Here is a 23,679-nt window from a genome sequence, read left to right as displayed (position 1 = left end):
AAAATAGCTCCTGCCTCATTTTGCTGCCAGAGCCTAAAATACCCAGGCCAGCACAGTCCGAGGTGGTGACATCAGCGGCTGGGGGGCTGGCGGGAGGGGCTTGGACCCAGCAGGGGAAACCCGGCCCAAGGGGAAAATACTGAGCCAGCCTGGTTATCCGGGCTGCCGGGAAGGGCCAGGCCACAGGGGATCATGGCAATCCATGCCGCAACTTGGGCTGGATTCCTTGTAGCCCCCACCATTCCCATTTCTTTTCAGAGCTCAGAGTGGGGAGGGAAGAAGAGCCGGGATGGCCCTTTGGAGTCCCACTCCGGTCCCACTCAGCCATTCCATACTATCCGTCCGTCCATCAGGCCAACCAGCCGGATCCCAGCCAGCCCCAGCAGCTCCTTGGATGAAGACTTGGACTGTGGCCAGAAACGGCGGTCATGCCAACCCCCAGGGAAAAGCTCTGATTTGATCCAGACCTGTGGCCTTCCCCTTATTCTCCTAGTGCTCTCTAGGTAGGCCCACAGCCAGGCCCACAGCCCAGTTTAGATGTCCAAGCCCTCACTCTCACCCCTCCCCTTCAGCTCCCCCTTCCCTCCCCCCAAAACATGTCCCCACAGGGAAACCAGGAGGGAAATTGGAGGAAGTTCTGAGAGGGATTTAAAAATAGGAAATGATGTCAGTGACAAACAACCCTCCATCTCCAGCATGCTTGGGCATGGCTCTGGCTCAGGCACAGCTCTAGCTAGGTATCCAGCGTGCCCGGGCACGGTTCTGGCTCAGGCACAGCTCTGGTTAGGGGACAGCTGCCCGGTGCCTCCCTGCTCAGGGAGGGGGCTGGGTTGCGGGGAACAGAGCACCTCGGAGCCCACTGGGTTGAGAATCAGCATGGGCAGGAGGCACCATCCCGGCCATTCAACTTGGCTGCTGCCCCCAGCGCTGGCAGGAATTCGACTTCAGGGTGCCGAGGCAGAGCGCAGGGCAAGGGAGCCCGCTTGGCCCCTGACACACCTGGTGTCCCTCCAGGAGGGCAGTCTGGCACCAGGGCAGGGGATGGTTCAAAGGCTTTGGGCTCTGAGTGTGGCTCCACCCCGTCCAAGAACTCCCTTGAACCTGCTCTCTCTAATAATAATAATAATAATGTTGGTATTTGTTAAGCGCTTACTATGTGCCGAGCACTGTTCTAAGCGCTGGGGTAGACATAGGGGAATCAGGTTGTCCCACATGGGGCTCACAGTCTTAATCCCCATTTTACAGATGAGGGAACTGAGGCACAGAGAAGTTAAGTGACTTGCCCACAGTCACACAGCCGACAAGTGGCAGAGCTGGGATTCGAACTCATGAGCCCTGACTCCAAAGCCCATGCTCTTTCCACTGAGCCACGCTGCTTCTCAGCTGCTCTCTGCAGCTGATTGGTCGCCCTGCTCCTCCTCATGTACAGGGAATGCTACCAGAGGAAGGATGAGGAGGAGGCTGGGGAGAAATGAATGTTGGATACTCCCATTCCTTGTTCCAGGAGCGTGGACTGAGAATATTGCTTCCAGTGATTACAGGAGCATGGGCCAGTGAGGGCAGCAAGAAGACTCCCAGCCTCGCTGGTCCCAGGGCTCTGACCAGACCTGCAAGTTTCCCATTGGTGCTAAAACAACCCAAGATGGTGGCTTTCGGGCCTCTGAATGAGCTCTTTGAAACCTGCCTCCTCCCAGTCCCCAAGCCCTGCCCCCTATTTGCCCCACACTCATCATGAAAAGTTGGGGACCTCCACCCCCAATTCATCTTCAGGCTAAGATAGTTTTATGGATGTTGGTGAGAACGTTGCCTTAAATGAGGAAATCTTTCCCAACCTTATGAGTCACAAAGAGAAAGTCTCTTCAGCCCAAGACTCTCTTTCCAATGGAAGAACCAAGACTCTTGGAGAAACTGGGTGCTGGTTGCCCTCTGGGACACCCACTCTCATGGTTAGGGATGGACCATCTAACACCCTCTGACTCTTCTCTCTCCATTCTTGACTCTCCTTTCCAAGTGACTCAGCACAGACCATCCAACACCCCTAACTGTACCCACAATGACCCAGCACAAACAGTCCAGCACCCCTGATTCTCCCTTCTCCATCTCTTGATTCCTCCAAAGTGACCCAGGATGAACCATCCATGGGCCTGGGAGTCAGAAGGACCTGGGTTCTAATTCTGGCTCTGCCACTTGTCTGCTGTGAGACCTTGGGCAAGTCACTTAACTTCTATGTATCTCAGTTACCTCATCTGTAAAATGGGCATTAAGACTGTGAGCCCCATGTGAGACATGGACTGTATCCAACCTGATTAGCTTGTAACTACCCCAGCCTTTAAAATGGTGGCTGGCATATAATAAATGCTTAACAAATGCCATTCAAAAACCCCCAAACCCCTGACTCTTCTCTCTAGGATAACAATAATAATAATGGTTTATAATAAGAATAACTGTGGTATTTAAGTGCTTACTATATTTCAAGCGTCGTACTGTTAGGTTAGATACAAGATAATCAGGTTCCACATGGGGCATACATTTTGCAGATGAAGCAACTGAGGCACAGAGAAGTGAAGTGATTTGCCCAAGATCACCTAGCTGACAACTGGCAGAGCTGGAGTTAGAACCCAGGTTCTCTGACTCCCAGGCCTGCTCTCTTTCCACTAGGCCACACTCCTTCTCTATAGTACTTACTCTTTACCAAGTATTGTACTAAGTTTTGGGGTGGATATAAGCTCATCAGATCAGACACAATCCCCGTCACACACGGGGCTCACAGCCTAAGTGGGAGGGAGAACAAAAATAGAATTGCTGTTTTACAGATGAGGGAACTGAAGCCTAGAGAAGTTAAATGACTTGCTCAAGATCACACAGCAAGCAAGTGGCAGAGCAGGGATTAGAGCTCATGTCCTCCGACTCCCAGGCCCATGTTATTTCCAACTAGGCCATGAGTCCAGTCATCCATGAAGCTATACAGATCTTTCCTTAATCTACTGATTATTGGTTTATTGGCTTCGAGGCTGTCCCCCAGCTCTCTCCACCTTTGCCATCAGCTCTCCTCACCCCTGCTCACACCCTTTCCTGCTCCCAAGCCCACCTCCTGGCCCTACGCCATTCTCGTCCTGCTCAGATCTGACCCCTTGCTCATGTTGTCCCCAGGGTCTGGAACTCTCTTCGTCCCCAAAATCTGTTTTCAATCTCAGCCCTCCCCACCCTCCAAGCCCTACTAAAATCCCACCTTCTCCAATAAGCCTTTCCCACCTAATTATCAGCACTCCAAATCTCATCAACGCCTCTTGCATTTATGTATTTATTTATGGTCTCCTTAGGATTCGCATATGTTTGGAAATGTAAATTCGTACATCATCCCCAGGTAGAGTGAAAGCTCTTGTGGGAAAGGAATGCATCATGTGCATGCTGGACCCGTAGGGAAAGAGCCCGGGGTTGGGAGTCAGAGGTCATGGGTTCGAATCCCAACTCTGCCACTTTTCATTCATTCAGTAGTATTTATTGAGCGTTTACTATGTGCAGAGCACTGTACTAAGTGCTTGGAATGAACAAGTCGGCAGCAGATAGAGACAGTCTCTGCCGTTTGACGGGCTTACACTTGTCAGCTGTGTGACTGTGGGCAAGTCACTTCACTTCTCGGTGCCTCAGTTACCTCATCTGTAAAATGGGGATTAAGACTGTAAGCCCCACCTGGGACATCCTGATTACCCTGTATCTACCCCAGCGCTTGGAACAGTGCTCTGCACATAATATGCGCTTAACAAATACCAACATTAATTAATTAATAACCCTGAGGTCAAAGGGCCAAAACCTTCCTCTGATAACTTTTCTTAGAGAAGTAGTGTTGTCTAGTGGATAGTGCATGGGCCTGGGAGTCAGAAGGACCTGGATTCTAATCCCAGCAGAGTAGCTCAGTGGAAAGAGTCCGGGCTTGGGAGTCAGAGGTCATGGGTTTGAATCCCGGCTCTGCCGCTTGCCAGCTGTGTGACTTTGGGCAAGTCACTTAACTTCTCTGTGCCTCAGTTACCTCATCTGTAAAATGGTGATTAAAAACTGTGAGCCCCACGTGGGACAACCTGATCACCTTGTATTCCCCCCAGTGCTTAGAACAGTGCTTTGCACATAGTAAGCACTTAACAAATACCACCATTATTATTACATGTCTGCTGTGTGATCTTGGGCAAGTTACTTAACTTCTCTGTGCCTCAGTTACCTTATCTGTAATATGAGGATTAAGACTGTGAACCCCATGTGAGACAGGGACTGTGTCCCACTTGATTAGCTTGTATCTACCCCAGTACTTAGAACAGTGCTTGACACAGAGTAAGTGCTTAACATATATCATTATTATTACTATTATTATTATTATTATTGCACCTACCAAGTATTTAGTACCTCTTGTGGCACTCTGTAGGTGCTCAGTAAATACCACTACTGCTATTATTGATATTCTTCTGACCCCTGGCTTCAGCTGGGAACCAACTCCCTAAGTTTACCACCAACTGAGTGGAGAAATGTTTCCTTGGGCTCGGACCTTTTGAAGTAGTGAGCTCCAGGGATTGCCCCTCATCCTATGATTGTAAGCTTTGGGGAACTTCAAATCCATGTTCGCCCTGTCCACCCCCTTGGTGGTCCTGCACGCTTCAGCCCTGTCCCCTCTTTCTCGGGCTACATCTCTGAAGAGTCCAAAACCCGTCAGCCCATCGTCCCCCAGGGGATGTCATGGGACCTCATCCACCCCTTCCCCTGCTCCTAATAACAATAATACACTGTGGGGAGAGGAGCTGCCCACCGGGCCCTGGGTGCACACAGGCCCCAGTCTGCACAAGGCAGAGCTTGGCCTTTGGTGGCAGGGGTGGGGTGGGTGGTGTCCCTGCCCTTCTTGTGGCGATGTCCAGACTTCCCTCCCCCACCAAAAGAAGGACCTTTTAGACAGGTAGCCAGAGGACCAGCCGGGGACAGGGCTGGGTCTCTGAGCCTGGGTCCCCGGCAGGAGTCAGTTTGGTCCCATCGCTCCACCCCTGCCCTCCTGCCATGGAATCGAAAACCCAAACCAACCAGCTGGTATCCATCCAGGCTGGAGACTGGGGGTGGGGAACCAAGTTCAGTGGAATCTTGTCTAAGGAATGAGCTTCATCATTAACCCTCCTCACACTGAACCAGCAGCCAGGGCCTCCATGACAAGTGGCAGGCCTGAGGCCAGCCGGACCTAGCAGCCCAGAGAGAGCTAGAACTGGCAGGCTGGCATCTGTTTTGCTCAAAAGGGGCAGGACCCCCAGTGGCTGCCTCAGCTTCCAAACAACTTGGGTCCAGTTGGAGGAAAAAGAACATTCCCGTCCTCTTGGCTACATAAACAGGGCTGGGCTCCCCCTCCCTCCCCCCTTTCACATCTTCCCTGCCCCCCCCCACCCGCCCTCACATCTTCCGCCCCCGAGGCCCACTCCCTCGCCTTTGCTCCCCTTCTCTCCCCAAGCTGTGTTGCAGCCGCAGGACCCAGCTGGATCTACTCCCTCCACCCTCAGATCCCCACCAGAGCTAAACTCGCGAGCGACCAAACAAATGGCTGTTTGCACTGAACACTTAAACTCCTTCGTACACTGAGTGGCTCGGGAAGCCAGCAAAGAAATATGTATCTTTACCCAACGGGCCCAGATCCCAGCCCAGGAGCAGAGCCGGGAAGGAGCCAGCCAGCTCTGAGGCCATCACTCATGTTTATTAGCTAAAGATCCTCTCTGTGGTCTGGGGTTAGGGCAGCGGGGGGTGGCCGGGAGGCTGCTCCTGCTAGGCCAGGGGTGCTCAGATTCCTGGGTGAATCTCTGAGTGGCTCCCTGAATGGATCCCCAGGCGGTCTTCTAGACTGGAAGCTCCTCCGGGGCAGGGATTTCATCTACCAATTCTTTTTTTTAAAATGGGATTTGTTAAGCACTTACTATGTGTCAAGCACTGTTCTAAATGCTGGGGTAGATACAAGTGAATTAGGTTGGACACAGTTCCTGTCCCACGTGTGGCTTATAATCTACCTAGAAGGGAGGACTGAGGCCCAGAGAAGTGAAGTGACTTGCACAAGGTCACAAGCAATTGGCAGAGGCAGCATTAGAACCCAGGTCCTCTGACTCCCAGGCCCATGCTCTTTCCACTAGGTCACGCTGCTTCTCTGCACTCTCTGTTGTATCGTATTGCACTGCACACAGTAAGCGCTCAATATCATTGATTGATCCCTGCTCTCTTTCCTCCTCCTCCTCTACCCTCCTGCCTCATCCTCAGCCCTACTCTTAGTACCGGGTAGAGATGGATGTGAGAGCCCAGGGGCTCGAGCCCCCCAAATGAGAACCGGCAGTCTGGCTGGGAGTCTCTGTTCCCCTAACAAGAAGCAGGCGGAGCCGCCATTACAGACTGCAGGCGGAGGTGAAATGGACGTGGTCCCAGCCAAACAATAAGGCCGGGTGCTCTGGTGTGGATGATGTGGAAGTGCCAGCTGGAGTCACACTGACCCTGGCCAGGGGGCTCTATGGCTGCAGAGGGGATAAAGCCAGATGGGCTTCCTGTCCCTTGCCTAACGGCCAAGAAGCGGGGGAGGGACTGCAGTGCCGGTCCCCCACCGCCCCCAGCACCCTGTCCCGGCTCATGCTTGCCACCCTCCCCCCTCCCTTCTTCAGCAACCACCTACCCAGGGACCATGGCTGTCTGTCACCTTACCTGGGACGTCCATGGGCCAAGTCTCAGCTGAATCCGTCAGGAAAATGGGGACCTGGTGTGTCCCCGGCTCCAGCCAGCTGATGCCCATGGAGAGGGAGGCATGGGTACCTGGACATGGAGGGATAGATAGTCAGATAGGAAAGGCAAGCAGCCAGTACATAACAAGCTTGGTTGATGGAGGAAGAGGAGGAGGAGAAAAACAGTGGGGAGGGTTGTCACTAAAGACCTGGAAGGCTCTCCAAACTCAACTCTTCCGGAGGCTCCGCCCATGGGTCCCAGCATCATCCTAGCTTCTCTGCTCCCCCAACCCCTGCTGTGCTCCCTGGCTGTGTCAAAGCAGGAAGATTTCAGTGGATACCCAGCCTGAACTCTACCCACTGGACTAAAGTCTCCGGATCCTGAGGGTGGAGGGGAATTTGAAGGCCTACAACAAGCAGCATGTCCTAATGGTTAGAGCATGGGCCTGGGAGTCAGAAGAATCTGGGTTAATGTTGGTATTTGTTAAGCGCTTACTATGTGCAGAGCACTGTTCTAAGCACTGGGGTAGACACAGGGGAATCAGGTTGTCCCAGGTGGGGCTCACAGTCTTAATCCCCATTTTACAGATGAGGTAACTGAGGCACAGAGAAGTTAAGTGACTTGCCCACGGTCACACAGCTGGGGTTCTAACCCCAGCTCTGTTGCTTGTCTGTTGTGTGACCTTGGGCAAGTCACTTCACTTCTCTATGCCTCAGTTACCTCATCTGTAAAATGGGGGTTAAGACTGTGAGCCCCCTGTGGGACATGAACTGTGTCCAACCTGATTAGCTTGTATCTATCCCAGCCCTTAAAACAGTGCTTGACACATAGTAAATGCTTAACAAATACCATTAAAAAATAAATAAATCCAGGACAGTCAGGCCACGGTTACTCACCTGGGCCAGCTTGTGGGCAGATGTGTGGGTAGGGTAGGTGGAGGGCAGAGGGGGAGGGAGGTGGAGAATGAAGAGGGCCCAGAGGTGGGGGAGAGCAGAAGGAAGCGGGGATGGGGCTCCAGACCCACCGTTGTGGACCCTGATCCTCCAGTTTCTGCGCAGGGTCACATCCTCTGCCAACGCAAAGTGGAATGGGCCTGCCCTGCCCAGAGGGCCCTGCTCCTGCACAGAAATGAGGACCGCCTGCTGCTTCTGCTGTGGGGTGCAGAGGTGCTGGGGGGGAGAGGATCTCCCCAGGACCAGAGCCGCGGGCCGGCCCCCCAGAATGCGGATCACCACGTTGGTGGTGGCGGCCAAGCCCGAGTTTCCTGGAAGGGAAGCCAGGCAATCAATCAGTGGCATTTACTGAGTGCTTACTATGTGCAGAGCACTGTTTTCTGGGGAAACAGCCCAGTGGCATTCACAACCGTGCAGCCACGCCAGGGCCTCAGAACCCACCTGGGAGGGTGGGTGGGGGTGGAGGTGGAGGTGAGGGCTGGTCTCCAGGCCCTTGGTTTCTGAGTCACTCCCACAGAGCTAAGCTGGGGGCAGAGAGGAGAGGGGTATTACTCGAGCCCGGGGAGCCCATAGATGAGTGAGTTCTTTCGGGAGGCAGGCACAGAACCTGGAGCAGGAGCCCAGGCCAGGGCAGGGGAAGGGCCGGGGTCTGGGCAGGGGAGGATGAGGGTGGAAAGAATGGAGGAGATGGTTGGGGCAGGGGGGTAGGGTCCCCTGAATCTGGGGGAGCTGCGACCAGGGGCTGGAAGGCATCCCTCCCTCAGCAGGCAGGACCCCAGGGCCCACACCCAGTCATCTATCGGGCCCCAAACCTAGGCCCTGGGGGTTTTCCACGAAGCTTCTTGCTGCCTCTCTCTCCCCACAGCCTCCTGCCTTAGCCAGCAGCCCCGGGGGTGGAGATGATGATTCAGAATAGGGGTAGGGGGCAAGGGGCAGGGCCAAGAGGGGCAGATCTAGACAGACTGGGTGAATGAATCTTTGCAAGTGGAAAGTGTGTGTGTGAATGTTTGTGTGGGCATATGCACGTGTGCATACACACTTGTGTGCATGTGTGAGTCCATGTGTATGTGTGTCCGTGACCTCGGCAGTAGGAAGCAGTAGCTCAGTTACCTTGCCCGGGATGGGAGAAAAACCCCCTCTCCGCATTGGGCTGACTGGTCTGACAGGGGGAACCTCTCTCAGAGCTCCTCCCTCGGCCCGCCCGGCCATCCTCTGCCTGCTCCCGCTGGTACCTTCATTCATTCAATCATATTTATTGAGCCCTTACTGTGTGCAGAGCACTGTACTAAACCTTTGGAATGTACAATTCGGCAACAGATAGAGACAATCCCTGCCCAACAATGGGCTCACAGTCTAAAAGCAGCGTGGCTCAGTGTAAAGAGCCCGGGCTTGGGAGTCAGCGGTCATGAGTTCTAATACTGGCTCTGCCGCTTGCCAGCTGTGTGATTTTGGGCAAGTCACAACTTCTCTGTGCCTCAGTTACCTCATCTGTAAAATGGGGATTAAAACTGTGAGCCCCATGTGGGACAACCTGATGACCTTGTGTACCCCCAGCGCTTAGAACAGTGCTTTGCACATAGTAAGCGCTTAACAAATACCACCATTATTATTATTATTATTATTATTAAAAGGGGGAGACAGACAGCAAAACAAAACAAGTAGTCAGGCATCAAAACCATCAAAATACATAAATAGAATCATAGATATATGCACATCATTAATAAAATATATTAATAAATAATATATACAAATATACTCAAGTGCTGTGGGGAGGGGACGGGGGCAGAGCAGAGTGAGGGAGTAGGGGCAATGGGGAGGGGAGAGGGGGCAGAGGGAAAAGGGGGCTCAGGCTGGGAAGGCCTCCTGGAGGAGGTGAGCTCTCAGTAGTGCTTTGAAGAGGGGAAGAGAGTCAGTTTGGTGGATGTGAGGAGGGAGGGCATTCCAGCCAGGTTAGTGGTAGGACATGGGCCAGGAGTCGATGGCGGGACAAGTGATCATCCTTCCCATTCCATCTGCTTCCTCCTCCACCTCCCCAGATCCTCCCTTGCCCTCCACTCCCACTCCTCTAGCCACGGCCCCGATCTGAGCCCGCCCCACTTCACGCCTCGATGACTGGGAGAGCCTCTTTGCCGCTCTCCCCACTGCAGCCAGAGCCACCTGCTTCCATCTTCTACCCCAGTGATGGCATCTGGGACTGGGGGCCTCTGGGGCTTTCAGAGCCAGTGCGGCAGACTGTGGGGAGAGATGGTGGGAACCCTGAAGGGCCTGGTGAGAAGAAGCTGGGACGGTGGTAGCGGAGGCAGCAGTTCAAGGGCAGGTGGTAAGAGAAGCACTGTGCTCTGCAGCCCAGGCTGCGAGGCGAGGTCCAGGGCACAGGTCTCCCATGCTGCCATTGCCCTTTCTGCTCCACTACAAAGAGGGCTCGATGGCTGGGGTGAGGGTGTGTGCTTGTTGGGGTCGGGGGGGTGGGGGCATACACACATACATGTAGGGGTATAGAAGAGGGACTCTGGATGAGATGGGGGCCTTCTGGAGGAGACCTGGAGGTGGCCTGGGGGGAAGGATTTCAGGTGAACCTTGAAACTGCAGGGGACAGATTCGCAACGAGGGCGGCGACTCCCTGTTATAGCCTGATCATATCCCCTCTTTCCTCTGCCCAGCCCCACAGCAAGCTGGAGAGGTCAGGTGACCAGATGGCCCGCAATAGGTGAGACAGTCACGATTTTAATGTTCTGCTCTGACACCTGGCCAGAGCCACCGCAGGGCGGAGCCTTAGAGGTGGAGGATGAGAGCTAAGAGCATCCCCTCCCCCCTCACCTCATCTTTCTCCCCTCTCCCTCTTTCCTTCTCTCCCTCTCTCTCTGTTCCCTCCTTCTCTTTCTGCCACAACCCTTTCGGGCCTCACCCCTCATCCCGCCCAGGTGCCAGTGGGTGGGCAGGGCAGGCTGGAGACTGGCTGCCTCTGGCCATACACCTGTCAACACTGGTCCTCTTACCCCTCTTCTGGGCCTCGACCACCACTGTGTGCTCTCGCCCCAGCCTCGGGTCCAGCTCCTGTTCTGTTCGGATGGCTCCGGAATACTCATCGATGGACAGCCACTTCTTGGAATTGTTCCTCAGTGAAAACCTGGGAAGAGAACAGTCATGGGCTGGGACCCTCCCTCCCTCTCTCTTTTCCTTCCTTCACCTTCCCTCCCTTCCTCGCTACCTGGGGCAGGAAGCTGGCAGGCCAGTTGACAGGAAGGGGCTGTAGGGATGCCAAAGAGGGCAGAACGGTGGGCACTTTGATAGCATGGTCTCAGGGCCAGGGCCTCCTGGAGTGGGGACTATGGGGGGCTCCAGACAGAGGGAGTGGGCCCTGGGGATCCTGAGTCAACACACTGTCAAGTTGACTGGGATCCAGAAGACTGGGATGGGACTGGGAGTCAGAGACAGACCTGACAGAAACTGGACCGAGTTCTACCCAGGGAAAAAATGAGTTTGAAATTTTCAAATGAGTAAGAAAATAATCCAGCATTTGGATGGGGCATGGGCTTCTAAGAAGGGGACCTGGAAGAATTTCTGGGATCTGGTTTAGGGAGGAATTCAGCTCCATGTCCAGCCTGAAGGCCCAGAATGAAGGTTGAGGTGGCTAGGGATGGGGACCTGGAGAACTAGAAGGGGGAACAAGAGACGGGGAAGGGAGAGGGGACAGGAGAGAGTGGGGAGGAGAGGGGGAGGGAGAGAGGGGGAGGGACAGGGGATGGGAGAGAGGGGAGAGAAAGAAGAGGGGTGGGGGTGGGGGAACTGCCCTAAGCTAAGAGCCTTCAGACAATATGAGGAGACCCAGAATCCCCTGCCTCCTGAGGGGCTGAGATGAAACATCCCATTTCCCACTGGGGCATTTCCACAAATGCCCCCTCTGACTGGGGAGCTGGTATGGCACCCAGTCATCCAGTAAAGCAACTTTTGGATTCCTGCCACGGTGTGGCCAAGACAGCAGTGTGGTGAATCTCGGTGACAAGGTCTGTTAGGGCTCGCAAACTTGATGTTCACCCAAAAGACAGCCCTGACCAACCAACTCTGGGCCTGGAACTGGGAAGGGTAAAGCCTGCTAGGACCAGCATCGGTGTCCCCACTGCAGCCACCACAGTGCCGGGCCTGGGGATGGAGCGGGACAGTCAGCTTGACTGGGCTGGCCTGGGGACGGAGTGAAGCAGGTCACCGCAGAGCCATGCCTAGGGAGGGAACAGGCCAGGACTCCAAAGATCTGAACCTGGGGAGGGAGCAGGACAGGCAGCTTTTACAGGGCCGGCCTGGGGCCGGAGTAGGGCAAGCTGTTACAGAGCCAAGACTGGTGACAGAGAAGGGTAGACTCCTTGACCAGGTCAGGCTGGAGACAGAGTGGGGCGGACTGCCACAGAAGCCAAGTCTGGGGACAGAGTCGGACAGGCTGCCACAGAGCCAAGCCTGGGAGTGGAGCAGGACAGACTGCTTGACCGGGCTGGCCTGGGGACAGGGCCTGGGGACCGAGCCAGTCAGGCTGCCAGAGCTAAACCTGGGGATGAAGTAGGACAGGCTGCCTGACCGGCCCGGCCTGGAAACGGAGTGGGCAGGCCACCAGGGCCAAGCCTGGGGATGAAGAGAGAGAGGCTACTTGACCGGGACCAGCCTGGGGATGGAGTGGGGCAGGCTGACACAGAGCCAAGCCTGGGGATGGAGTGAGACAGTTTGCCTAACCAGGCTGGCCAGAGAATGAAGATGATGATGATGGCATTTGTTAAGCACTTACTATGTGCCAAGCACTGTTCTAAGCACTGGGGTAAATACAAGGTAATCAGGTTGTCCCACGTGGGGCTCACAGTCTTGATCCTTATTTTACAGATGAGGTAACTGAGGCACAGAGAAGTTAAGTAACTTGCCCAAGGTCATTCAGCAGACAAGTGGCCGAGTTGGGATTAGAACTCAAGACCTCTGACTCCCAAGCCCATGCTCTTGCCACTAGGCCATGCTGCTCCTCAAACACCTCAAGTAGGCTACCATAGAGTCAAGCCTTGGGACGGAGCGGGGCAGGTAGCTTGACCTGGCCAACGGCTGCATCCGTTTGTGTCCGGCTGGGGTTGGAGCCCATTGCCCCAGACCCTTCCTCTCTCCCTCCTTCTGCCCATCCCTGCCCCTCCTCCTGCTCCTCCCCCATCACTGGCCCTCTTCGTCCCTCCCTTGCCCCCGCCCATGCCTTGTCCCTCCCCTGTGGGGCTGGAAAGAGCCTGTAAAGATGATTATGCTGTAACTAGACTGCCTGGGCAAAGGGCCCAGAGGGCAGGAAAGGTGGACGTGGGGGTTGCTTTGGCACCGTGTTCCCTGTGCCCCCAGAACCCTGGGCTCTGAGTGACAGGACAGATCTCCTACCCCAGGAAGGTACCTGATGACCCCAACTCCCAGATCCTCAACTCCCCAGCCTCTCTTCTTTCCCCAGTCCTTGGGCATCCCATCCCCAAGATTCGGGGCAGGGGCATGATCAGGGGCAGGGATAGGGGCAGGGGCTGGGGTGGGAGCTGGGACAGGGGCTGGGGCAAGGACAGGGGTTGGATCCAAAGCATTGCTGTGGAAGATGATCCCTCAGCCTCTCATATCCCCTCCTAAGTCATCCATAATAATAATAATTACGGTATTTGTTAAGTGTACTACGGGCCAAGTCCTGCTAGAAAGTTTTTTTTATCACCTTATTTAGCCCCGTCCTGCCCACATTCCCTGTCATCCCACACCCCTCCTCTATTTATGCCTTGAATTTGCTGAGTGTTTTTATTTTCCAAGGCGCGTTCATACTGTTTATGGCATTTTGCTCTCATAACATCCCCAGGAGGTAAGCAGAGGCAGGTTATCTCCTCCACATTTCACAGATGAGGAAACAACAGCCTAGAGAGGTTAAGTGACAAGCCCGAGAGGCAGAGCCGGGCTCTTTTCCCTAGGCGACGCTGCTTTGCAGGAATCTAACCTCAGTCCTTCCCATTGCATTCTCCTGCCCCTGCCACCATCCAGCCCCAGAGGCTATGAGCTTCCCCTCAGCCAGGTTGATCCACCCAGGCCAGAGTGAAAAGGGTCCTGGGCGCCAGTCCAGAGGCCATTTGGGGGCCAGGGTTCAGGGGCCCATTGAGGTGGCGTGAGCATTGAGATAAGTCTCTGGGGAAACTCTGGCTCTAGCTCACGGATGGGGCGTTTGGACCTTCTGGCTTCCTGCCTCCTGTCTCTCTCGGAGACCAGAGGAGTTAGTGACTGGCTTCTGCTCCCACAGCTCCTCTGGGCTCCCCCTCACTACTATCTCCCCACCTTCCCCACTGCTACCTCTTTCCTCCCTTCAGGGGGCTGCTCCACCACCCAGCCGGCAGGGCCAACCCGGACCAAGCTCCTCTGCCCATTGGCAGGAACACGGCCTGGGCCCTGCTCCAGCTGGAGCATGCCTCCCCTGCCTTCTCACCCCCAGGCTGGAAGGGTCTCCTTGCCAATCTCTGTCCTGCCCTCCCACCCACCCGGGGCTCAGAAATGGAAGGGAGACAGGTGGAGCTGGGTTTGATGGGGCCGTCATTAGGGCAGCCCAGACTTAAGAAGTTCAGAGGCCAATTGAAATCCCTGGCTCCCTCCCATGACCTCCTCCTCCTCCTCTCCCAGCCCTCCCACTTGTATCCAGTCGAGTTGCTTCTGGCACAGGATTCCCCAGCTGACAGTAGATTGTTCATCTCCTGCAAATTCTAAGTTCCTTTTCTTTTTTCTAGTGTTCTGCATCCAGTGAATGCTCAATAACAACCACTGGTTGACTGATTGATTGATTTTGACTATTCCCCAACACTTAGTACAGCACTCTGGGCAGAGGAGGCACCCAGTACAGTGAGTGCTCTGCATGTGCAGTAGGCTCCCAGTACAGAGCTCTGCACACAGTAGGCACTTCAGACAGTGTTCTGCACCCAGCAGACATCCCAAACTGTGCCCTGCAGGCAGGAGGCCCTTAGCTCAGCGCTCTGCACCCAGTTTAGGGAAGATGCTGAGATACTTTACCTCAGGAGATGAGTCTCCAGATTGAGCACCCGGATGGTCAGCAGCACTGTCCCAGGCAGGACATTTGCAGGAACGCTGACCTCGTACTTCTCCTGGCTGAAAACCAGGGGCTCCATAATATCTTCCACCAGGATGGTCACCGTCGCTGTGGAACGGGGCCCCGGCTCAGCCCCCACCAAGTCCTCTGGGTTGTGAGCAGTTACAATCAGGACATGGCTCTGGGCGTCTTCATAGTTGAGTTTCTGGAACCAAAAGGGACTGTTACTTGGCTCTGGACCCACCGTCGTTGGGCCGGCGGCACGCCAACTCCTGGTTTCTGAACCTGGTGCTGGAAGTTGGAACACCCTAGGTCAGGAGCCAACGGCCTCCCAGGAACAATGTTCCAGATTGGTGGGGACAGGGGGAGCCGATCTCTGACCCAAAGCCTATACCCGACCATTCCCTAGCGATCCAAAACTACGGGCTCTTGGGCGGTTGATTGGTTGATTGGTTGATTGATTGGTGGTTACAGATGGACCATGTGGCCCCACTGACGTATAATAATAATAATAATAATAATGTTGGTATTTGTTAAGCACTTACTATGTGCAGAGCGCTGTTCTAGATGCTGGGGTAGATACAGGGTAATCAGGTTGTCCCACATGAGACTCACAATCTTCATCCCCATTTTACAAATGAGGAAACTGAGGCACAGAGAAGTGAAGTGACTTGCCCACAGTCACACAGCTGACAAGTGGCAGAGCCGGGATTCGAATCTATGACCTCTGACTCCCAAGACCAGGCTCTTTCCACCGAGCCACATATGGACGGAGATCAAGATGGAGTCAGACTCTGACTCCATCTGATGCTCCCACCTTCCAGGGTGACTGTGCCTGGCCACCAGATGGCCCCCAGCCCCTGACCTCTCCTGCTGTGTTCTGCCCCCGACCCCGGCCCACCTGCCCGCCAGATCATGGCTTTAAAAATGGTGACCCCATTACCCCAAGATGCATACTGATCACAGAATCCCTGGGTTGGAAGAGTCCAGCCCTCTCCCCCACAGGCAGGTTGCTCCCCCATCTCTCCAATGTATGACAATTTCTGCAGTCAGAAAGGCCTCAGCTCTCTCCACATAACCATCCCATCATCTCTCCCTCAACCTTCTCTTCCCCAGGATAACAGCCCCAGTTTCTTAAACTTTCAGCGGTGGAAAAAGAGGCCAAAAGGACGGGCCAGTTTGTTGGGGCCCAAGGCCTGTGGGCAGACTCCCCCAACTCCCACAGTTCTGTGATTTGGAGCATCCTCTCTCCCCCTGGGTGAGGCGACTGACTGCCCAGGGCACCTCTGGCCCAGGCCAGGGCACCCCTGCCCACTCAGCAGGCTTGGGAGAGGAAGCCCGGCTTCTTGCCTTATTTGGCCTGAGAGCATTCACAGGGACCCAGCTCCCGGGATCCCCTCCCAGAGGGAACAATCCAAACCACAGTCCACCCCTCCGCCCAGCATCCCCGGGGCCCCTTATCACCCACCCCGTGCCAAGCCCCACGAGGTGTTGGCAACCACCCACTCAAACAAGCCCCAAAGGAAGACAGACCTGCCCGCCTGCCTGCCTTCCTGCCTGGCCGTGATTACACACAAACACACAAATACTTGTGCACTCAGATATACACCTCCATTCACACCTGTGCACACACACAGTGCACACATCTGCATTAACTTGGAAATGTAAACAACCACATGAGCATGCCCACATGCACACTCTTATGCACACACACCGCCCACTCCCTCACTTGCCATTAACACCACCACAAGCAAATTCCCCTGACCCTTTGAAGTGACTGGGCCTGACTGGCCTCTCCTTCTTGGAGACTCGATGGAGTCGGGAGCTGAGGGAGGGACAGAGCAGCCCCTGGCCTTTATCAGTAGTCCCTTCTACCTCCCCACCTCCTCTCCCACCCACAGCTGCCCCCTCTTTGGCCATCCCTCTGCCTGGAAGGGGCAGGCTCAGTCCCCACCAAAGCTACAGCTGGGAGAGCTAGGGAGGAAGGCAGAGAACTTGCCCACAGCCGAGTAAGCTGTTTAGGCCGGCATACCCCACTGTGAGCCGGGGGCACCTCACTTCCCTCCCCACCCTGAGGCCCCAACCTTTAGGGTCCCAGCTCCTCTGCTTTAAGATCAGGGTCCAGGAGCCCAGCTGGCCTCCTGGCTGCTTCGCCCACCTGCCACCGCCGGGGTGCAGGTGTATATGCACAGCGGGGGCAGCTGAGACAGTTGTCCTTGGAGTGAGGTGTAAAGCTGTGCTCAGGCCTCCAACTGTCAAGAGGAGCTTCATCCCAACCGGCCAGGAGGAAATTATCAAACTCCTCCGACACCAAGTCTCCTCCTCTTCTCCTCTGATTTCCAGCGCTGGACGAGAGGCTGGAATCCCAGGTCCTGAAGCCAGCAAACACTTGCTCTGGGGCAGTGGCAGACAATATGGGGGCAGCCTGCCCTGTTGCCATCGCTTCCACCACCACCACCAGACCTGGCGCTTGGGGTCTCTGGGCCGTTACCCTGCAGCTTTTCCTACTGGCTTCAGGCTCTGGCTGCCTTCCTCCCTCCCTCCCTCCCTCCCATCCATCTTGGGATGCTTTAAGCTGGGATCCCCGGGAGGCAGTGCAGTGCCCAGAGCCAAGCGGGCGATGCGCCAGGCCAGGCCTAAGAGAGGAGATTTCCCTCTGCCCGCTTTCCAGCGGCACCAGCAATCCTCAGCACGGGTGGGGCTTATCTCTGCACAGATGTTTCCGTGTTCCTGCTGTCATTCGTGTTCCTGTGCCCATATGTCACCAAATGCCCAGTACCGTGGAGCACAGCCAGCGGGCGCTCCATAGCTACTGTAGTCACCCCAACCGCGGCCATATCCTCCGCTGCTACTGTGATTCCTGCCCTGGACATTCTAACTAGCTTACTCTGGGTGGATCCTCACTTTTGCCTGTGTCTTTGTTTCTGGCCCACCTCCTCCGTTCAACTGTAAGTTCCTTGAGGGCAGGGACCAGGTGCTTTGTTTCAGAAACGGTACCAGTCCCGCACAGTGGCACCCAATCGGTACGCCAGAAGGATTGGGGTGGGTACGGTTCCTGGGCTGCCCCAGTGTCCCTGGATCCCAGGGGGAGCAGAATGGGTGTCCCTCTCCCCCAAGCCATCTCCGATCCCCAGCCAGTACCTTATGAAGCCGGATCCTGGCACTGCCGGCTTGCCGGTCGGATTCCAGGGCAAAGGTCCCGTTGTCATTTCCGGAGATGATAGAAAAGTTGATGAGTTTGAACTCCAGCTCCCAGTCAGCGTCAGTGGCGGTGAGCGTAGAGACCAGGGTACCTATGGCCGCATCTGCAGGGAGGCTGACTGGCCCATACTGGGTGGCCAGGAAAAGAAGGAAGAGGCTCCAGTCCCTCATCGGGTCCTGGGACAGAGTCGGTGCCAACTGGGTGCCTACCGTGACCCCAGGGAGGGCGGGAGGCTGTGGGCACCACACAGGCCAGGTCTGACTTGGGGTCCTGCACTCCTGGGACTGCCTTTGGTCAGTGGAGAAGGCAGGATGGCTCCTCGCCCAGTAAGCTCCCAAGATCTACCATTGATTGATAGACTGATTGATCAATCGATTGATCGACAGACCCTCCCTCCTTTCCCCCAACCCCACCCCGGCACACACACACACACACACACACACACACACACACAGCTCTCTGGTCTGGGCAGGGACCCTGGTATGTTGACTGGGCAACCCAGCCTGAACTGGATGTGACCATTGATAATAATATTTGTAATTGTAGTGGACTTTGTTAAGCGCTGTACTAAGTGCTGGGGTAGATACAAGTTAATCAGGTCAGGCACAGTCCCTGAGAGAAGAAGCGTGGCTTAGTGGAAAGAGCCCGGGCTTGGGAGTCAGAGGTCATGGGTTCTAATCTTGGTTTCGCCGCTTCTCAGATGTGTGACCATGGGCAAGCCACTTCACTTCTCTGTGCCTCAGTTACCTCATCTGGAAAATGGGGATGAAGACTGTGAGCCCTACTTGGGACAACATGAGTAGCTTGTATCTACCCCAGCACTTAGAACAGTGCTTGGCACATAGTAAGCGCTCAACAAATACCAACATTATTATTATTATTGTTATGGGGCTCACAGTCCAAGTAAGATGGAGAACAGGGATTGAATCCCCATTCAACAGATGAGGAAACTGAAGGAAAGGGAAATGAAGTGATTTAAGATCACTCAGCAGGCCAGTGGCAGAGCCAAGACTAGAACCCAGGTCCTCTGACTCCCAGGTCTGGGCTCATCCCACTAGGTCTCGTGGCTTCTCAGTGAGGTGCCTGAATCCTAGAGGTTCTCATTTGCTTATCGCCACTCCACACCTTACCCTCCTAGCCTCAGCTTCCCCTCCCTCCCTCTCTCTCCAGCTCTTCAAATGCCAGGGCTCCCCGCATTCACCTGCATCTCTGAGAACACCGGAGGGTGGTCGTTCACATCCATGACCCGAACAGTGACCTCCACAGTGCTACTGAGGCCTGGAAGCAGAGAGGAGGCTGGGTGAGCTGGGAAGGATGCCCAGAGGAGGCCCAGTCTGAACCTTGTGCTTTCTTAGAACTGCTTTCCTGATCTTGGGGGAAGGGGGAAGGAGGAAGAGGGGTGGGCCGGCTGGACAGATCTCCACTCTGTGCCCTGAGAGGAGGCATTGAAAGGATGTGGGGAGTCAGGACCCAGTGCTCAGGGCCAAGGAACTGAGAAACCCTTGCTGAGGAGGCTGAGGGGGAGGGGACAGTCAGGGATGGCTTTAAGGTCTTTAATCAGCCCACCCCTCCTATCTAACCTTGCTCATCTCCCACTACAACCCAGCCCATACACTTCACTCCAGCTCGTCTCTCCTACCATCAACCCCCCACCCACTCCCTCCTTCCTGCCTGGAACTCCCCCGCCTTCATATCCGACACACCACTCTCCCATCTTCAAAACTGTACAAAAATCATATCTCCTCCAAGAAGCTTTCCTTGACTAACCTCTCTTCTCCCCATCCTTTTCTCCCTCCCTTCCACATCCCCTAAGCACTTGGTCCTGCATCCCTTAAGCACGTGGATATCCCCCCACTCCTAGCCCCATAGTACTTACTTCCATGTCCTCATACTCTGCCACCACCTCTAGCTGTAATTGATTTTAACATCTGTCTCCTCCACTAGACTCTAAGCTCCTTGAGGGCAAGAATCATATCTACCAACTCCATAATAATAATGATGGCATTTGTTAAGCGCTTACTATGTGCCAAGTACTGTCCCTACTGAGAGCTCACTTCTCCTTACTGAGAGGTCACCTCCTCCAAGAGGCCTTCCCAGACTGAGCTTCCCCTTTTCCCTCTGCTGCCTCTCCACCCCCCTTCACCTCCCCTCAGCTAAGCCCCCTTTTCCCCCCCTTTCCCTCTGCTCCTCGCCCTCTCCCTTCCCCTCCCCTCAGCACTGTGTTCCTCCGCTCAATTGTATATATTTTTATTACCCTATTTATTTTGTTAATGAGATGTACATCACCTTGATTCTATTTATTGCTATTGTTTTAATGAGATGTACATCCCCTTGATTCTATTTATTGCTATTGTTTTTGTCTGTCTCCCCCGATTAGACTGTAAGCCCGTCAATGGGCAGGGACTGTCTCTATCTGTTGCCGATTTGTACATTCCAAGAGCTTAGTACAGTGCTCTGCACATAGTAAGTGCTCAATAAATACTATTGAATGAATGAATGAATGAATGAATGAATGTTCTAAGCACTGGGGTGGTTACAAGGTAATCGGGTTGTCCCATGTGGGGCTCACAGTCTTCATCCCTATTTTACAGATGAGGCAACTGAGGAACCCAGTCCAGAGGCAGGACAGGAGTGAGAGGTCTGTGGTGAGATAGACGAGATCAAGGCCCAGTGAGAAGGTTAGTATGAGAGGAGCAAAATGTGCAGGCCAGGTTGGAGTAGGAGAGTAGCAAGGTGAGGTAGGAAGGGGTAAGGTGATCGAGTGCTTTAAAACCAAAGGTAGGATTTGCCCAAAGTCACACAGCTGATAAGTGGAGGAGCCAGGATTATAACCCATGGCCATGGTATTGGACTCTCCTAAACTCTAAGCACAGGGCTCTCCACACAGTTAGCACTCAGTAAATATCCCTGACTGATTGACTGATGGATGGATGGCAACCAGGTGGTGAGGTGCTCTGGGTTCCATCTGTGATCCCACCCTGTAGCCAAGACCTATGGGGGTCAGGAATCCCAGGAGGCCCTGCTCTCAGGATCCCCACCTCTTTCATGCATTTATTCATTAAATAAATTAAATTAGAGAAGCAGCGTGGCGTAGAGAGAAGCAGCGTGACTTAGTGGAAAGAGCACGGGCTTGGAAGTCAGAGGTCATGGGTTCTAATCCCGGCTCTGCCACTTGTCAGCTGTGTAACTTTGGGCAAGTCATTTCACTTCTCTGTGCTTCAGTTACCTCATCTGTAAAATGGGGATTAAGACTGTGAGCCCCTCGTGGGAAACCTGATAACCTTGTCTCTATCCCAGCGCTTAGAACAGTGCTCTGCACATAGTAAGCACTCAATAAATACTATTGAATGAATGAATGAATGAACAGGGCTTGGCACATAGTAAGTCTTTAACAAGTGCCATCATTAATTAATTAAATGAGCACAGAGCACTGTACTGAGCGCTTGGGAAAGTACAATACAACAACAAACAGTGACATTCCTTGGGGTACCCTGGCCTGGCATCGTGGGTATTTGTTCAAGCTGCTGGGCCTTTCAGAAATAGATTCCATTCCTCTGGCCCACCCCACTCATTCTGCTCTCTGTTCCCTTCCCCTAGGAGTGAAGCACTGTGCTGGGGCCTTTGGGTGGGGGACAGAGCGGCAACCATAAGACCCTATCCTTGCCCTGGAGGAGTTTTCAATCTAATGGCTGGTCCTCCCCCATCTCTGATTCGGCCCCCGACCAGGAAGGGAGGGAGGGAAGGAAGAAGGGAGGGGTGGCAATGGCCAAGAAGAGTGAAGCTTACCCCCTGCAGCTCCTGCTAGGTCGGATGCCACCACCCACAGCCTGTACTCCTCCACGTCCCCTGCCCGCAGCTGGTCATCCTGTAGGGTGATGGTCCCTGTGCCAGGGTCGATGTGAAAGGCCGAGCCCTGGGCGCTGGGTGGTTCCTGGCTCCCGATCTCGTAAACCACATGGGCATGGAGGGAAGCAGCCTCATCAGCATCCTCGGCCTGCACCTGAAGGACCACCGTCCCTGTGCCCCAGACAGAGAGTGAGAGACCATTTCATCCCTCTCCCTGCCTCTGGGAGGGAGGCCCTTGCTAACCCAGGGAGATGCAAGGTGGGAAGATCATCGGTCCCTAATCTCCTCGGTGGACTCATTCCAGTGCTGAATGAGCCTTCCAAGAAGGCCCTGAAGCAAGGCTGCCTCCTCAGGGTAGGGGCAACTGGCCAGTGCTGTGTTGGCAGCTGGGCCTTAAATCTCTGTTCCCAATGGCCACTGTGCCACAGTAGGAGTTCCCAGGCCCCCGGCTCCTCGTTCGTCTGCCGGGGTCTCTGGGAGGGCAGACTCTGCTGGGACGTGGGGCCTAGTGCAGTCGTCCGAATTGGGCCGGTCCTCGTCAGCCAGATTCATCACCCCCACAGTCCAGCCCCCTGGCTTTCATCTGAAGGGGCCCCTTTCCCATGGGTAAGAATGACAGCCCCAAGGGCCCCAGAGTCACCGGGACTCATCCTTCCTAGAAGCACACGGAGATGACTAACATGGTGCCCTCACCTCCCGCCCCTCCTCCCTCCTCCCTAGAGTTCCCCACCAGGCTCTGCCCAACTCTCCAACTCCTACCTGGGGGGCTCCCCTCCTTGACCTCAGCTTCATAGCTCTCCCGGGAGAAGACAGGAGGGTTATCGTTTTCATCTGTGACCGAAACCTGCAGCTCCAAGGGATGGGCATAGGGCGTGCCCTCCGCGTTCCGGGCAAACAGCCGGATCACATACTGGCAAAAGCCAAAGGAACATGTTAATGGAGAGACCTCTGATTCCCAACCTCACTCCCCTCCACCATTTCCAATACCCCTGCTTGCACCCTTGTGGATTCTCTCACTTTTCCCACCCTCCCACCTCCCAACCCCCTGCCTCCAGAAGAAACGGACAGGAGACTGAATATCTGGCCAGGCTGCCCCAGGACACAAGCAGTTGCCGGCTTCTCCCAGGGCCATCAGCTGGTTCTGGGCAAATCAGGGTCCTCCTGTAGGATTGAACCTGGCCCCATGGTGCTACCAGGTGACCAGCTGGGGATGGAGTCCAACCCGGCAAAGTCCTGCTTGCTCCCGGTGGGGGTTGATGGGGAGGGGGAGAATTGGACTCCATTGGGATTAGAATTGCTCTTGCCCAAACCTGGCTGGTTTTGGCCTCGGTGGTCTATGCTAATTTGCAAGGCAGTTTTTATCCAGGAACAAGCCGGACTTTCCACAGCCTGGTGGCCATACAGGGAGCTGGGAGTCTGGGAAAAACTGGGAGAGACCCCGAAACTCTCCGTTACCTCGGCCTGTGCCTCCCTGTCCAGTTCCTGGGTCACGTAGACCTGACCTTCTCCATCCACCAAAATCAGCCCCGTTGGCACGCTCTCCTGAGAGTAAGTCACTCCGCCACCGCTCCAGTGGACCTGCAGGCAGACAGCCCACGGGTGAGCAGGGCTGGGCCAGCTGGGCTTCCACCAGGTCCTGGGTTCCGGCCCAATAGGAGGGTGTCCCCAGAAGGAGCTGGCAGGAGTCCAACCAGCTGATGGTCTGAGTCTGGTTGGGTCCCCACATTCATCCAGGTTTGGGCTGGCTCAAATGCCCCCAAGTTTCAAGCAGTCTAGAACTGGGAAGTGGATAAGGTGTGATCATGTAGTGGCTGGGGAGTGTGTGGTCTATGAACTCCACTGTGCCCTCTCCAGCACATAGTTCAGTGTTCTGGCCACAGTAATATTCATTCATTCAT

At 54.8% G+C, this 23,679-nt stretch overlaps 1 protein-coding gene across 6 annotated transcripts in view; it reads right to left on the bottom strand.

Moving 5' to 3' along the window:
* CDH16 (cadherin 16) overlaps positions 1 to 23,679 on the bottom strand; it is a 53,537-nt gene that overhangs the window by 3,078 nt on the left and 26,780 nt on the right. For 5 of the 6 annotated variants that reach the window (XM_029057398.1, XM_029057403.1, XM_029057400.1 and 2 more), the window contains 9 exons: positions 23,237 to 23,359; positions 22,541 to 22,691; positions 21,722 to 21,952; positions 19,137 to 19,213; positions 17,875 to 18,063; positions 14,697 to 14,938; positions 10,664 to 10,794; positions 7,739 to 7,978; positions 6,697 to 6,804 (listed from right to left, as the gene is read on the bottom strand). In XM_029057398.1, coding sequence (XP_028913231.1) covers positions 6,697 to 6,804; positions 7,739 to 7,978; positions 10,664 to 10,794; positions 14,697 to 14,938; positions 17,875 to 18,063; positions 19,137 to 19,213; positions 21,722 to 21,952; positions 22,541 to 22,691; positions 23,237 to 23,359 — 1,492 coding nt within the window. The remainder of the gene's footprint in view (positions 1 to 6,696; positions 6,805 to 7,738; positions 7,979 to 10,663; positions 10,795 to 14,696; positions 14,939 to 17,874; positions 18,064 to 19,136; positions 19,214 to 21,721; positions 21,953 to 22,540; positions 22,692 to 23,236; positions 23,360 to 23,679) is intronic. The other variant, XM_029057402.1, reaches the window with a different exon arrangement.

Source organism: Ornithorhynchus anatinus, unplaced genomic scaffold, assembly GCF_004115215.2.
Source record: "Ornithorhynchus anatinus isolate Pmale09 unplaced genomic scaffold, mOrnAna1.pri.v4 scaffold_93_arrow_ctg1, whole genome shotgun sequence".
In the NCBI taxonomy this organism is placed as follows: domain Eukaryota; kingdom Metazoa; phylum Chordata; class Mammalia; order Monotremata; family Ornithorhynchidae; genus Ornithorhynchus; species Ornithorhynchus anatinus.
The sequence above is the reverse complement of the archived record's forward strand: the minus strand, read 5'-3'. Positions and strand labels throughout refer to the sequence as shown.